The sequence below is a fragment of the Polyodon spathula genome, chromosome 22 (genome assembly GCF_017654505.1).
Source record: "Polyodon spathula isolate WHYD16114869_AA chromosome 22, ASM1765450v1, whole genome shotgun sequence".
Lineage (NCBI taxonomy): Eukaryota > Metazoa > Chordata > Actinopteri > Acipenseriformes > Polyodontidae > Polyodon > Polyodon spathula.
Window position 1 is genome coordinate 28,051,888 of NC_054555.1, and position 16,460 is coordinate 28,068,347.

Consider the following 16,460-nt stretch of genomic DNA (forward strand, 5'->3'; position numbering starts at 1 on the left):
ATCTTTGAAACCCGATCCCAGGTTAGTAACCCTTTCACTCGCAGCCTCAGCTGCAGTCTCAGGGTGATCAAGTGCACTGGGACCTGCAACAGTCTAATAATAATAATTCCAATCATTATTATAGTGTGACCTGCAATAACAATATGAGAGAGAAGATCTCCATGCTCAATGCTATTGTTAGGAAGGGTTTACACATTACAATGTCATTTGAAGTTCTTTACTCTTTACCTAACCCTGTACAAACCTCTCTATGAACTTCTGAAATATCTTCCCCCGTAGACTGTCACAGATCTCTTCTATGTACGGCTGCAGGGAAAGACAAGAACAGGAATGCAATCAGACTGGTTCCTAGCAGGGAGAGGACACACCCTGGATACTCAAGAGCAGAGGGGCAACAGGTGAACACACAAGCCCTTCTTCACTGGAGACCTGGGCTCTGAATCGCACACTGAAACGAGACTCGTGATGAGAGACTGAACTGCTCCATCACTACAGTCCAACTCCATGGTAATACCGTGCCACTCTCGATTGCATAGCATCTTTTCACTATACAGTAAAAGCAGATTGGCACTGCTTGTGCTATCCCTGCTCTGTGAATAAACAAGGGGGGATGACATCAGTCTTCTACACACTGTGCTCATAACAAGAACACCACCCCAAATAGACTTCCATTTCTATTTGTGTTGTGAGTTGCAGGACCCTGCTAGCTGCTATAATCCTGGTGTGTGTCTGTAAATTAAATGAATCCAATGCTATTATGCATAGTGAGTAATCCTGACTGGCTAAACATCCAGTGTTGCAGTTCCTGTTTTTCTGAAGGCTGCCCCTATTCTCTGTATTTCTGGATTATTTATAGATTCGCAGGCTGCCAACGTCTCTTCCTGACTGCAGAATGTTATTCAAATAGTCTACTCGTGTGGCCTGAAGTAATGACAGCGAGACGACAAGATTGCGTCTTGCACAATCAGCACTGCCATGCAGGGGGCTGCTTGTAACACAGCACTGCTTTTTCATTCTTCCGCCACACAACAGGGACTCTTTTGAAAAATGACTGTGTTGGTGGGCTGGTGCAGTACAGACAAGAGATTCTGTCTATTTTAGTGTCAACACATTTAATTGAAGTCCATGACCTCCTCACCAAAACATCTTTTAAGAAACTCCTTTCTCCCAGCAGAAGAATACATAACATAACCTACAAAAAACCCCAAGCAAACAAACAAAGAGAAAACGTCTTGACACATCAAAAGTAGCTCCCACTTAGAGTAAGCTGCCATTGTTTCAAACAGCACTGAAGGAAAACTCCCAGGTGATTGAGGGTGAGGTGACCAGGAGGGCTTACCTGAAATAGTGTGGGGGGCACCTGCTTCTTGGCCAGGTGAGTTTGCACGTGGTCTACAGCTTTCTTTGAAAAGGGCTGAGAGAGAAAACACAAGAGACAATGAGGCAGTGAGGCAATGCTGCAACACAGTATCAGCCCTGAGAGAGAAAACACAAAAGACAAGGAGGCAGTGAGGCAATGCTGCAACACAGTATCAGAACTGCACACTGCAAGAAAAGGGCTGAGAGAGAAAACACAAGAGACAAGGAGGCAGTGAGGCAATGCTGCAACACAGTATCAGCCCTGAACACTTCAAGGTTTACTGGGTTGCACTGACGTCTAACGATGTTCGCAGAGGCTTTCTAAGTTTGAGTGGCTACTGAATGCTGCCTCCCTGAATCAAGGCACACTGAATCCCCTGGCCCCAGTCCTCCTCTCTAACCACTAGGCTGTACCTGCTATTATTATCTATGCAGACTATGATCCAAGCCCACAGTGCACTCACATGGGAGCAGGACAGCAGCTCTTTCATGATGTATTTATCATAAATCTGTCGGCTTCTACACTGGCGGTCCTCTTCGGAGTCCAGCTTCTCATATTCCTTTATCTGGAAGGAGAAAAAAATAAATATTCAAGGATAGATTTGAGTATCACTTGTTTTTAAACACATTCCTGTGCATTTCAGCTCATGCACTCGACAGCCCAGTAGGACGGTGAATTCCATTAGTGACCGTGAACTGCGGAAGTGAAAGTACAAAATAAAGCAGAAACTAAAAAAAAAAAAAGACATAGCACGCCAGAGACAGAGCACACAGCAGCCATGGACTGTAGGAGCTGGAAAGTGTGGAAATGACAATAAACAGGCACTTTCTCAAAAGGGATCATAGCTTTGTGGAATCGCAGCTTTGTATAAATATGTACAGACAGAAACTTGCTTGTACTGCACACAGCAAGCCACTTCCAGTAATACAGACACTGCAAGCATTTTATTAATTCATATAAGAATATGTCTTGGGACACAGCTTTTCGACACTGCCTATGTTTCAGGGGAGAGTGTGAGAGTGTCTGTGTGTACGTGAGAGAGTACTATACCTCAGGTCATTAAACTGCACAAGCAGCTACACATTTGTCAAGTTGTATTTCCTCCTCGCTTACTGTTTTTTTTCCCCACCAGTAAGTGCAGAGCTGAGTGCTCAGGGCCAGAGAGCACGATTCCTGTCGCGGAGCAGGATCTATGTGCTCTCCTGGAGATTCCCAGGTGGATATTTATTCCCTGGCAGGCAGGAACAGCGCAAGGCTCCCCATCACCACCGGCGCTGCTACAAATGAGAGATTACCCTGCCGTGTCAAAGCTACTCATTATAATTGATGAGGGGTCAGTTCTATCATATTAGCCCGCTCACATGATCCACCTCAGCGCTGCTCATCTCCAAAGCACTGCTCAGGAGTTATAAACATTTACACGACAGCAGCCGCTAGCACTCCTACAGCGAGCACTAGAAACACCCTGGCTTCCCCTTTTTCTTCTTTTTCTTTATATTCACTGCGTGGATGTTGCTGTTATTAATCCAGGATATGATCAGTACCCTCCCCACAGACACGGTGAACAGCTGCGCTGTGAAAGTGCGCGCACTCTGTGTGAGTCAGTGCCTCTGTAATTAGGAGACGCTGCACAGCACTGAAGTGGGGCGCTCTCCATCTCCCTCCCTCTCATCTCCACTCTGCTCTGCTCTCCTCCACCTCAATCTTTTCAAATCGCTCTCGTCTCTCTGTGCCACACTCCTCCTCTCTCCATGGTAACACACTTGACAGTGATATCATCGAGCAGCGGTGACCCCGCTCCGCCTGCCAGCATGGGACGGTCAGTGTCTGAGCAGGACGCTGGGGAGGGTAGTTGAGGTTGCTAGGCAACAGTAAGCGCTCACTGGCAGAGAACAAGCAGGTTTCACACAGTGATCCTTGTTCTGACAAGGTGGGGGTGGAGGATTGGGAGGTATTTTTGATTTCTCCTCTCCCCTCTCTCTTTTCATGTACTCCGAGGTGGGAATGCTGCTCAGGCCACAGACATGCGCAGATCCACTCCTCCAGCAGCCCTCTCCTGAACTGGCCTGTGAAGGGGAGCTCTGTGGATAGCAACCCGTCACCCACGTGTCCCAGCCTGTTGGGTTCAATCAATCACATTGATTGACCCAAATCAACAGCCAGCGCCTAAAGGATTTGCATGAGGATGATTCCCTGGAGTCTCCTCGAGGCCGTTACTGGATGTGCAGACAGACTGCTGACATTATAATCAACCTTTCCATATCCAGCTTCATACAGCAGAGTTCTCCAGCCTGTAGCTCCTCCACAAGGACCCTGCTCCAGAGTGCAGGGTGATAGCTTCGACAGTATGCATGTATCTTAAAACAGATGAACGCAAATAAGTACCAATTCTCATTCTTCAAAAGATACGATGAGAAGGGTTGGGGAGAGGACACGCCAGGGACTGCGTTTGCGTTCTTTTTCATGTAGCAAAGGATGAACGTCTGTAGAAGTGAGTCTGGACGTGGAGCAAGTCATCCTGCCTTCTCTTCTATAGCGCAAGCACACTTACTATTCTGTAAGTGTCTGTTAGTTTATAACCGAGGTGTCTGTCTCTCTTTCTCATGAGGGTAGACTCAATCAAGTCTGACTATCCTCATGGAAAAACCCAAAGTAACGGAAGGAAAGTCATCCTGAGAGTCATTTATGGTCGTATAGCAGACTGACAGTCAGAGGGACTTTCGTCAGCTATGACGGAATGTCAGCGGGGTTTGGGGTCAGGGGTCATGGTTCAGGTCCTTACCTCCTCGTAGAACTTGAGCTGCGGGATCGCCTCATCAATCTCTGTCATACAGTAATCTTTGAAGAGCAGGAACCCTGGGAGAGAGAGAGAGAGTAAACCACGTCACACACAAATCAGTAGGAAGCAGAAGGTCCTGGGTTCGAAAAAAGGCTACAGACAGACAATAAACATCAGGAGCTCCCTCTATCTCATAATGGGACTCATAATGAATGGACTTGCTCCAGCAGCAGTATTAGTTTACCAACCACAGCGCTGAATCACTCACAGCAAACAATGAATCAGTGAAAGGGACGAGCCCTGTCATATTTCACTTAACAAACAACTTCAAGCTTAATCCATCAGAAGATTAACGAGCAGCTACTACAGTTATTACTGGATGCACCACATCCTGACAATGCAGGACCCAGCCCATGAGACACACTGGGACAAAGCAGGGCTGCAGAGCGCAGGTCAGCAGACCCCCCCAGCACACACACGCAGGCTGTGATGTTGACATTAGGTAGAAGGGAGCAGATGTTTCATTGCAGGTAATGAAGTACCTGAATACACAGGAGAAACCCAGCCAACACAATAAAGATGTTTACTTTGTGCAGCGTGACACACACACACACACCCTGCTCTCATCCTCACCCGCAGTCAGCTGTAGAGGGCGCTACACCAGCCAGAGCAGGAGTATATCTCTGCCATTATTATTATTTTTTTTTTTTTTAAATCTGGAATAACAATACACACAAAGCTGAATGATAATAGCCCTGCTAATCAAACTCTCCTCTGCATGCAGGATTCCTTGAGGTCGTGTCAGTCTGTAGCACGGGCAAGCTGCCCTAGCTGACTATACAGAGCTATGACAGCAAGGTTTTTTTTTTTTCCCACACTGCAGCTATCCTTTGTATCGTCATCCATCCAGTGGAACGTTTCTGTGAGTGATGCAACCCGCCCTGCAAGCCAAGCCGTTGTACTGACGTCTTCTCGTGAGCAGCACTTTGGGTGGTCAAGTGGAATTCAAAAGGGCCAAATAAATCTCCAGCAGTGAAAAAAAAAAAAAAGAAAGAAAAGCAGGACGCACACAGTGGCTCCTTTGAATAACACGTCAGTCGTCGCTGATCACAGAGGGCACTCACCGTACATAAAACAAAAGATAGCCTGGCATGCACGCATAAAGCGAATGTTGGGAAGATGAAAGAACAGCCAATCCCAACAGTGTTCTTCAGAGAGCTCTGATCAGATCAGTAAGGAAACAGGGACCCCGATCAGGAAATCAGCAGTGCTCAGCACTGTGTGTGTGTGTGTGTGTGTGTGTGTGTGTGGCAGTGAGGAGTGCGGCTGGCATGGCTTTACTGAGGGGGAGGTTTGATTGTTGTTGATGTTGTGCAGTGGACAAGAGGGGTCCGGGGGCGGGGTGTGAATGACATCATTGAAGAATTCCCTGGCTCCCCCCCCAGCCCTGGCTCCTGACCCAGCTCGGCACAAAGCCTGCAGGCAAGATGGGGGGCAATGCAAGATATTTTCTCTCCCATGCCTGCCAAATACTTCCTCTCATTTCTGATCTGCGTTATGAATCCTGCTTGCTCCACCTCGTCTCTCTCATAGTATAAAAGGATAATATTTGTTTGGCCTACGACAGTGCTGCCTACTGCAAAGGAGCCAGGGCCAGCCAGAACAAACTATTTCACACCATTGCACAAAAAACAGGGAGAATGCTACTGATGATGTACTCACAACAAGAAGCCTTTTCAAAAGAAGGCTTAAAGACTGGAGCGCGCCCAGTTCAACCCACTGGAGTCTCTGCAGAATGAACTGCTGCATTCCACACGTGAGGCACTCGCACAGGCAGCAAGGGGGCTGGGGTCTCTAAAGACAGGCTGTGTGATCACTTAGAGACTGCATCTCCTGTTATAGCAGCAGGGACTGCTACACTCATCTGAATCCCTGGCGGTCTATGCATTGCTAAACACAAACAATAACAATAATAGACAGGCGTGGAGAGAAAGCACTGCTTGCTCTAACCCTGATATGTGACCTAACCAGAGATCGCTACTCTGATCAGTCTCATAAGAAAATGAATAAATAAATACATTGTCTATTTTGTCAAACAAAAAACCTTCTTGTCCTTCACAAAAATAAGAGCCTTTTAACCCAGTCACAGGAAGCGTCAGTGTCACTGTAACTAAAATTAACATCAAAGCCTCTGCTGCATACAGAGCTACTGTAGCCTTGTGTGTGACAGATTGGAGGGAGAAGGAGGAGAGAGACAGAAGGAGAGAAAGAAAGACCCTTGCACAACCCTCCAATTTGAACCACCAAAAAAAGGAGAATAAGAATTACAGAAATAAATACAATATGCTTTAAATCCTTAACAGAATGTGAATGCAAATGGGGAAAAAAAAAGGATTTGAATGCAGCATGATGCTTTGGCCCATATAGTTTTGTGCAGTACAGTCTCAGCTGTGATCACGTGCATGGTTTGGTTTGAATGTGCTCTCCTCGGCAGGCTCAGCTGTGATCACGTGCATGGTTTGGTTTGGTTTGAATGTGCTCTCCTCGGCAGGCTCAGCTGTGATCACGTGCATGGTTTGGTTTGGTTTGAATGTGCTCTCCTCGGCAGGCTCAGCTGTGATCACGTGCATGGTTTGGTTTGAATGTGCTCTCCTCGAATGTGCTCTCCTCGGCAGGCTCAGCTGTGATCACGTGCATGGTTTGGTTTGGTTTGAATGTGCTCTCCTCGACAGGCTCAGCTGTGATCACGTGCATGGTTTGGTTTGGTTTGAATGTGCTCTCCTCGGCAGGCTCAGCTGTGATCACGTGCATGGTTTGGTTTGGTTTGAATGTGCTCTCCTCGGCAGGCTCAGCTGTGATCACGTGCATGGTTTGGTTTGGTTTGAATGTGCTCTCCTCGGCAGGCTCAGCTGTGATCACGTGCATGGTTTGGTTTGGTTTGAATGTGCTCTCCTCGGCAGGCTCAGCTGTGATCACAGTGGACAGTTTGATTTGGAGAGCCGCCAGTATCAGCACTTCTCCCTGACTGGGTGGTTTGCTAAGGGAATGCAAAAACAGGGAGTCCCAGCACACAGGGCAGTCCAGGGAAAGAGAGAGAGAGATGGGGAGGGATAGAGGGAGACACCAGGAGTCTGGGAGCACCAACCAACCAGAGACCCTTCCCTGGGAATGATGCATCCCAGAGATGACCAAAGCATTTGATGCTGGACAACAATTACATTTACAAGCAACCTCAAACCTTTACAGCATGAATCAATCGCTTTCAGCAACCGCAGTGTGCGCAAGGCTACAGTATGAATTCCACCCACACATAGTCACAGTAAAAATGCATGACCAAAAAGAGGAACCTGATCTACTGTAATCAATATACCCATTTTGATACAACAAAATGCTTCTTGCATACACTCCAAGCAGTATAAGGAACCTTAGATTGCTTTAGCAGTTTGAAGGGAAGGGCAGGAAGGCTTCAGGGTTCAGGCGATACTCAAGGAAGTCCTGGGAGAAAGTCTGACTGGAATAGGCACTGACAGAGTTACAACAGCCATAATTCAGCAAGCCAGGCTACACAGCAAATCACAGAGAACACTGCGGAAGACTGCAGCTTGAACGCAAGGACCCACAACCGTGACAGACCTGTTTGTTCATGTACCATTTTACCTGCTCTATAAATGAGACAGAAATTAACAACAGCTATTAACCTTTAAAAAGGACCCGAATCACAGAGTGCTTCTGAAGAAGCAGCAGGCTGTGCTTCTGAGAATGGCTGGCAAAGAGTTCCCCAGTGAAACACACTCTCAGAGTCAGACATGTTCATCTCTGATGACTGGTGCTCACTCTAGGAACAACTCTTATTACACTGTCAACGGCTTGCAAACCGGCACGCTTTCAGTTTCCAGCAAAAGCAGGGGCCCTGCACAACACAACGCTTGGGAACAGTAAGAGAGAAGGAATATTTTTGCTCTCCCTGCCGATATACAAAATTACAAAAAAACATTATCTATGACATGAAAGTCTCCTTGCATCTTCTTGCTATTTTTAAACCATTAAAGAATGTGCCATCACATTTAAACTTGCACCAGCTCCCGAACCCAGTATGTTGTATTGTCTGTGTGCTTCATCTACCAGGACTTTTTGGTTACCATGGGAAACACAGCACAAAAATGAATCATTTCTTAATGTTTCTCCTACAGCAGATTTGTGTTTTGCTGCTGCCACACATCGATGCTGGCTACAGCAGGTACAATTCAGCAGGATAACAAATATTTAACACAGCGTGTTTGTTGTCTTTTCACGCTTGCTGAGAGGCTACCTTAGGAAGCAAAGCCAAGCAGCAGACACAGAGCCAGGGGTAAGGACCCAGCAACTGGGAGGGAGGGATCCAGATGCATGCACACACTCGCAACAGGGCGGAATTAAACTGGAACTGCTGCTTGAGCCAGTCCAGCTTAATCGAACTGGAAGAGACTTGAGCAAAAGAGGCATGGTGGGTCAAATTCAAGTTTACACCGAAAACCTGGAAAGGCTCAGGAATGTTCTGTAAATGGACTGGAGGAGTGTTGAAAGAGATGCTCTGCACAGACAGACACATTTGCACATTGCAGTGCAGTGAGACAGGAAGGCTGCGGTTGCCATAGGGACAGAGCTGGCTCAGTGTGCCAGGCCTGTAGCCAACCAGAACACTGCATCAAAAAACGTGATCATACCACAGGATGCCTGTGCCCGGGGTCCTAGATATCCCAGACTGCATTCGGAGCAATGCTGTGCTGTAATCATGCCCAGCTCGATCAATCAGCTACACTACATGCAAGTCATTTCAGCCGACTCCCCCTTTACAATGCTTTCAGGGGCAAGAACAGGGGGGGCCTGACTGATGGGATGCACATGGACACCGACAGGGGCTAGGAACAAGCAAGCTGCAAATCTGCACACATATTCAGCACTGTGGGGTGCAGTTTTATCTGGTCAAGGTTACTTGTGTGGTGTTTGCATCTCTGTTGGCATTTTAATCGCCTAGAAACTGTCACTTTTATGACCCATACATGTATATATCATTGTATTCTCCACAGGAAGAACTGTGATGAAGCAATGTGCATTATCTCCCATGTTAAAAATCACCTCTCTCAAAAGGACCACTTTTGAAACAGTCCCTTCATTGGTTGTTATAGACTGAACAAGACAGCTCTGGAATGCTGCAATAATAAATGCATATCCATGCCATTGCTGTATACTGTGCAATACTGCAGTTTTACTGTCCTTCATTGCTAAAAAAAATGCTTTCCAACTATGTCACTTGCAAAAACATGCAAATTAAAGTTGAAGATAGCGGTTAACAGTATCTGAGCAGATCTCTTTTAAATCCAGGTTTCAAAGAATGGCTGCCTGGATTCTGCTGCTGAAACGCTGCATGTAATTCTTAATGAAGAACTATACAATAGCAATGCGTGGGCAGTTTTATCTGGATCGAAGGTACAGCTCTATGTGAAACTCTATCAATCCTTTGTTTGTTCTCCTCAAGCACTTTTGCCTTTCCAAACACAGTAATGTGGAAACATAACAGCAGCACCGCAAACTTCCCTCCGTGGAATCCATATTTCAGAAGCAGAGTGGAGCAGGGAGCGACAGAGAGGAGCGTGCTGCCATCTGCACAGTGGAGCAGACAGCAACAGAGAGGAGCATGCTGCCATCTGCACAGTGGAGCAGACAGCAACAGAGAGGAGCGTGCTGCCATCTGCACAGTGGAGCAGAGAGCAACAGAGAGGAGCGTGCTGCCATCTGCACAGTGGAGCAGAGAGCAACAGAGAGGAGCGTGCTGCCATCTGCACAGTGGAGCAGGGAGCGACAGAGAGGAGCGTGCTGCCATCTGCACAGTGGAGCAGGGAGCGACAGAGAGGAGCGTGCTGCCATCTGCACAGTGGAGCAGAGAGCAACAGAGAGGAGCGTGCTGCCATCTGCACAGTGGAGCAGAGAGCAACAGAGAGGAGCGTGCTGCCATCTGCACAGTGGAGCAGAGAGCAACAGAGAGGAGCGTGCTGCCATCTGCACAGTGGAGCAGAGAGCAACAGAGAGGAGCGTGCTGCCATCTGCACAGTGGAGCAGGGAGCGACAGAGAGGAGCGTGCTGCCATCTGCACAGTGGAGCAGAGAGCGACAGAGAGGAGCGTGCTGCCATCTGCACAGTGGAGCAGAGAGCAACAGAGAGGAGCGTGCTGCCATCTGCACAGTGGAGCAGAGAGCAACAGAGAGGAGCGTGCTGCCATCTGCACAGTGGAGCAGAGAGCAACAGAGAGGAGCGTGCTGCCATCCGCACAGTGGAGCAGGGAGCGACAGAGAGGAGCGTGCTGCCATCTGCACGGTGGAGCAGAGAGCGACAGAGATGAGCGTGCTGCCATCTGGGCTACACCATTACAGTGGTCTAGCAACAATGCTTTCGAACACCTGCATCAGACAGCACGATTTAGAAATCCACAGCAGACAAGTCTATTAGTATGGAAAACCAAAAGAAAACCCTGACTAGATCTGAACACAGTGGGGTTAGTCACAGTGTGGGCTCACATTAAATAATAAAATCAGTACAAAGTAAATGGGTCCAGCATACTGTGGTTAGGAAAATGCTACATGAACTGCATTTTAACTCTGCTAGCTGCAGTTATTACAGGTCTAATTGCGAAACAAAAAATGAAACACTGCTCATGCAAGCGGTACTTCCCTGTTAATTTAACCGCACTTTCACTGCGGAGGGTTGGTGTGGTACTAAAACCTCTCTCACACACACACACAGTCACCCGAATGGACACGAGACCCAGATAGAGCCATCTCTTCTGCAATAGGAGTTATCATGCACTGTGATTGCTGACATGCCTCTACAGTACAAGGTCGCTGACTCCTGTACCAGGCAGAGAGCATTCCAACACCTGGGTGAAGAAACTCAACAAGTCTCTTCACCTCTCCCACAGCCTGCTCCTTGCTTTTAAAAGCAGATTTCAAATGTCAAACAGACGAGAAGCTTAATCTATTGCCCAGCTAGAATAAAAAAAAGGTAATCTATTTCCCTTGTGAACACAAGCGCTTGTGTCAACAGGCAACCTCGTAAAATGTATTTTTAGAAAACTTTTTGAACAAAAAGTAAAAAATGAAGAGATAAGAAAGTTTGGCGTTGGAAGTAAAATAAGTTTCCCAACACTGCTCCTCTGTGCTGCCCTTTGCTGGACGGCACTGTGGTTGTGGCTTGCACTCTTTCCCAAGTACAGAGTACAAGACAAGCTCCGCTCCAGTCCCGTGTACTCCTGTGCCGTGATTTCCTATGCGCCGCTCTCTTTACATCTCCTTCCCCACAGCCTGCATGCATCACCGCAGAGAGAGAGAGAGAGAGAGAGAGAGACTGGGAGGAAACCAACAGTTACAACAGTGAGGGGGAGGGGGAGAGAGGATGGAGCGAACTGAACACAACACTGCAGGGCTTTCCACCCATCAATCACGGGCACCCCATGCATGTTAGAGGGACACCACCTAATGCAAAATCCCTCTGGGGGATGGCTCGGCACAGCAGGAGAGCTCTCTCTATTGTGTTGGTCTAAAAAGCAGTCCCATCCAAATCCTGCACCCTTAAACTCTGTATAAATCTTGCTGGTGTTTTCACACAGAGGGGATTTATTGTCCCAGCAACATTACCCCCGACAACAAAAATACAGTGAAACGAGGTCCGCAAAAATGCAGGTTTAAAAATGATCATTAAGAGCCCATAAATGATTACTGCTCTAGAAACACTGTAGTGAGCCCAGCAGGAACAGGCTTGAGCACAAAGAGATCCAGGTCAAGAGGATGGAGAGAGATAGAGAGCTACCAGCAGCGTATGCAGTACAGTACAGACCAAATTCAATACAGCAGAACCCTGTGTCCTGGCTAATGCAGATCCAAAGACTTACAGCTCAAACTGTGCGAAAGAATATAAATGGGCAACACACACCTGATACCTGTGGATGATACAGTATGTAGAATGGACTCTCTGTTTTAAGTTTCAAATCAGACTGCAATAGCCACTTTTCACTGGCAGTAGTTTTCTTAACTGTAAGTAAGCAAGTGCTTATGCTGTTGTCTGCAGATTTCCCTTTCCAAGGGGTACAACACCAGCCCCACACTGGACTGTATTCAGGATTCATAACACAGAACATCCATATGACTTCTGTGCATTTAGTGATGCATGCTTTATGGATACAGTCCTAGAAGCAAACCTATGAAAACACACACAGCGGATGGGCCACAAGTTGTTTTGCAGTCTAACAGCAGCATGCTGCTACACAGATTACTGGCCAGGAAGTTTCAATGTCACCCAGATGGTTTCCATCCTCTCCAGCTATCCGTCACTGTCAAACACAGCCAGCCGCCTCTAATGAGAAAGACTAATCCTTCAGCACAGAAACACACAGCACTCAGAATCGGAGAACCAGCAGCCAGCACCCACTGTCTTCCACTCCACTGAGCTGCACAAGAGCACTGCAGCAAAACACTCAAACCACTGCATTCCACAGGGCAGCCCAGCACTGTAACCACAGGGGCTGAGGAGCCATGGCAGAGGGGGCGATGTCTCACCCGCCCATGCACTGCAGTCAGACGCTCGAAGGAAGCAATGAGGAAGTGGGGTTATAGCACCTGCTCAGCCACCTGCACAATCAACGACCTTTCAAAGAACAAAACGGGCAAAAGCATGTGTTGAAAAACGGTCAAACGTGGTGTAAAGTCACGAAGAAGAATCATTGGCTGGATTGGGCAGTGCGAGTTGGGGAGCTGGGTTCAGTTAGTCAGAGTCCAGGCCTGGGCACTGCCATGCCACCTGACCGGATCTGACAGAGTGGCAGTCTGTCCTAAGAATCTCAGCTGAAGCCCTGAAATCAGATTAGAACACTTAAAACAGGTATCGTGATGCCCCTACTAATAAGATTACCACGATTAACTCTGGTTCACATAATTCCTCTTTGTGACCTAGCGACCTCTCCCTCTGGCTCAGTTCCACATTCCTAACCGTATTCTCGATGTCACTATAATCCTTGACTTTCAATCTCAACACCTGTTCCTCTGAGTGAATCTCTCCTGCCTCTCGCTTACTCCCTGTATTTCTCCACCCCAAAAACTGCACGCATCTGTACGTCCACCTGTCCGTCTGGTTGCTTTGCGAGCGTCCGTCTCCCATGCTGGATCATTCGTGAAACACGATGTTGTATTAACAAAAGATTAAGAAAACAAAGTGCTCTGGAATTGAAGAACCATTGATTACACAAGTCCTGTGACCTCCAGCCCTGGCTGCTCCCCTCAATTAAAATGTTTTTGGAAACAAATCCTCGCTGGTGCTACTTGCTGTGAAACAGATTTCTATTCACAAGCTAAGTTTTGCAGATTTAAAAAACATTCGACTGAGCAACCATGAAACAGCAATTATGTGTTTTATTACAGCAGGGTCATTGACCGAGTAAACCACTGCTTACAGTCCTTGGAAAATGACACTCATTTTACCAAGAAATGTTTTTTTTTTCCGGCAAACATGTTTTGCACGCATTGCAAAGAATGGTTTGTAAACAAGTTCTTAATACATCTACAAGTTCACAGACGAAGTGCGTGTCTGTGGACAGGGGAAAAAAACTATTATGATACAGTATAGTATATAAAGATCTTCCTGGTCAGAAACCAGATATTTGTGTCTCTGCGCTACGCCCCTCTGGTAAATGTGTGTTTATTATTAATCTAAGTCTTTGTATAATTTCAACATCCCAGAAGGATCTCTTTCGGTTCCTCTTGCTAGCAGTTTCACATCTCTTTCAGTAGCCCTAGCTCATCCACCCCCTCACAAAGAGAGGGTTTAAAAAGGGGAGACCCACGATCCTCCCCACTCCACCCCAACTGCGTTCAAAGGAAACGGGGGCATCTGTTATTTTGTTAATGCGTAGCGCCGAACAACCCTGCCCACTGCAAGCAAGCATCTTAATCACAACGCAAAAGAATGGGCTTGCCTGCATTCATAGTTTTAGTTATTAACCTCATCTCACCAGCAGGGGAGCGAATCCCGCAAGGCAGTGCATCGCACGACACTACCCTCTGCACGCCCCCAAACAAGGCTTTAATCTTCTCTTGATATGCTATACAAGTGCAGCAGCTGAGCTTGTGTTTCATAATTCTGTAACTGTGCTAGGGTACACATCCAGTGTTCAACTGCACACAAACTGATCAACATTTAATTAAGCATCACACTCTCCGCAAGGCACCAACCAATTAAAACTCTCCTAATTAGGGACCGACTCTCCCTGGAGGGGCATTGCCAGTGAAGAGAACAAGCCTGGCTGCTTTGGAGGAGAGGGGGAAGGAGGTAAATCTACGGGGCTTACTTAGTAATGTCACTTTCCTGCTTCTGCAATTCTTAGCTTAAACAATACACAGGTAAGAAATTAAAAGCGACGGTAGAAAGTATCACTTTAATACCAATAAAAACTTTACATAATCCATTAAAAATAAAGAACAAAAACGCTGAGCCGATGCACCCCTACAGCATAGCTAATTACTGGCTTTGTTTTCCGGCTGCTTGTGAACAGGTTTAAATCCCTCACTATGGTGCAATCTGCAGTGTGTCTGCTAGGGAGGGAGATAGGTCTGAATGGCAGGCAGGGGGTTTACATCAGTGCTGGACGTTCACAAGCACTACATTCAGAAACAGAAAGCCAGTCTGAATTCAGATTCCAGTGCACAGAGTGGCCTCTGATAGGGCTTTCAGACTCCGACAGTGAGGATATTGGTGCCAGCGGGACTGTATGAAACAGTGATCTCTAATCTCATCACTGCAATCAGATTATCCCTCCTGGAAAGCAGAGAAATCACAGGGCAAGATCATACGTCGCAGCTGCTATTAAAACAAAGCCATTTATATTTCTATGCAATGCCAATAAAGATAAACCATGCTAAAACTGCAATGGTATTATACTAGCTTTAGCCTGACCTGGCAAAATACCGCTCCAGCAGTGATGTCTCAATTCAGGGGTATGAAGTGACTCCAAACCGTCACAGAGCAGATAGCTACCAGACTTCCACACTCTTAACGTTAACCAATGAGCTACTCAAACCCATTACCTTCCCCACTGTACTTGCAGCCAGTATAATCCAGTCACCAAATACAACACTGCATCAAATTAGGCAGTTTCTTTTGCTGCTATATCTACAGTCCAGCGTCTCTTACTGCCTAAAACAGATTCAAAATTCATTAAAAGGGTCACCCTAGAGTGCACTTTTTAGTACTGAACCAAACACAGTTGATTCATGCCAGCTTTCTACACAGGGGTTGATCAGTGCTACAGTGCTCAGATCATTGACAATTGATCAGTGCTACATAGGGAACAGTAAAACCCACACTGGGCACAGCCATCTAAAAAGAAATGGAGGCCATCCTTACTGGCTGCACAAACAATGCAGGGAGAGCGAGGGAGCGAGGGAGGGGGAGGAGCGTTTGATGTGATCCCTGGGAAATGTCAATCCTTTGGATTGGAGCCAGCGACTCAGGAACAAACACACACAAGAGGCTCTGGGATAATGAGGCTGGCCTGGGGCAGCAGCACTGCCCAATCCTGCCACACCGCTATCGAGAACAGCATTTTATTTCCTTCACAGCATCACGCTGCAGGTCTGAGCAGCTGGCACTGCCCTTTCTGAAACACACGCAGATGAAGACGCACACTCCGAACTGAATTCAACAGTGTGTTATTAAATACAACTGCCCAAGCTAGAAACTCTACCCTCCCAGCTTCACTCCACCCCTTCACTCCTCATTTCCAGCCACAGAGTCATGTTAGTTTATGATGCCTATATATATATATATATATATATATATATATATATATATATATATATATATATATATATATATATAACGTCAGCGTTTGTGCAACTTTACTGCTCGGCTGTTATCGTGTTTGACTATTAGATCCTGGTGATTAGATAATAGACACGTGCAAACGGGATTGCTATATAGCTCCTCCTGGAGGCCGAATACTGTAACTGCTCAAAGTCGAGAAGGTTAAAGAGGTCTTTCTGCACAACATTACAGAAGGTCACTTCCACAATCTGTCGAAACTGGTTTTCTATGCAGTCTTCTTCCTCCACTTTCAATAATTAAGAGACATTAAAACAGGAAACTTACTTGCTGACAGCAGGCAGCTATAAAAGGTGTGGTTAATGGTTGGTGCAGAGGGGCGTGGCTTTCCAGGAAACAAACATGCAGCTTATTATATAAAGCCGAGGAGGAATGCTTGAAACCCGTAGGTTCCAGCACTAGAACAGTGATGCGGGCTGG

At 46.8% G+C, this 16,460-nt stretch overlaps 1 protein-coding gene across 1 annotated transcript in view; it reads right to left on the reverse strand.

The window, feature by feature from the left end:
* Window positions 1–213: 213 nt before the first annotated feature.
* LOC121297126 (beta-adrenergic receptor kinase 2-like) overlaps window positions 214–16,460 on the reverse strand; it is a 41,932-nt gene continuing 25,685 nt past the window's right edge. Inside the window, exons 4-7 of the mRNA XM_041223189.1 lie at window positions 4,143–4,216; window positions 1,824–1,925; window positions 1,340–1,414; window positions 214–306 (exon numbers count right to left, since the gene is read on the reverse strand). Of these exons, the coding sequence (XP_041079123.1) occupies window positions 229–306; window positions 1,340–1,414; window positions 1,824–1,925; window positions 4,143–4,216 (329 nt within the window). The 3' untranslated portion in view covers window positions 214–228. The remainder of the gene's footprint in view (window positions 307–1,339; window positions 1,415–1,823; window positions 1,926–4,142; window positions 4,217–16,460) is intronic.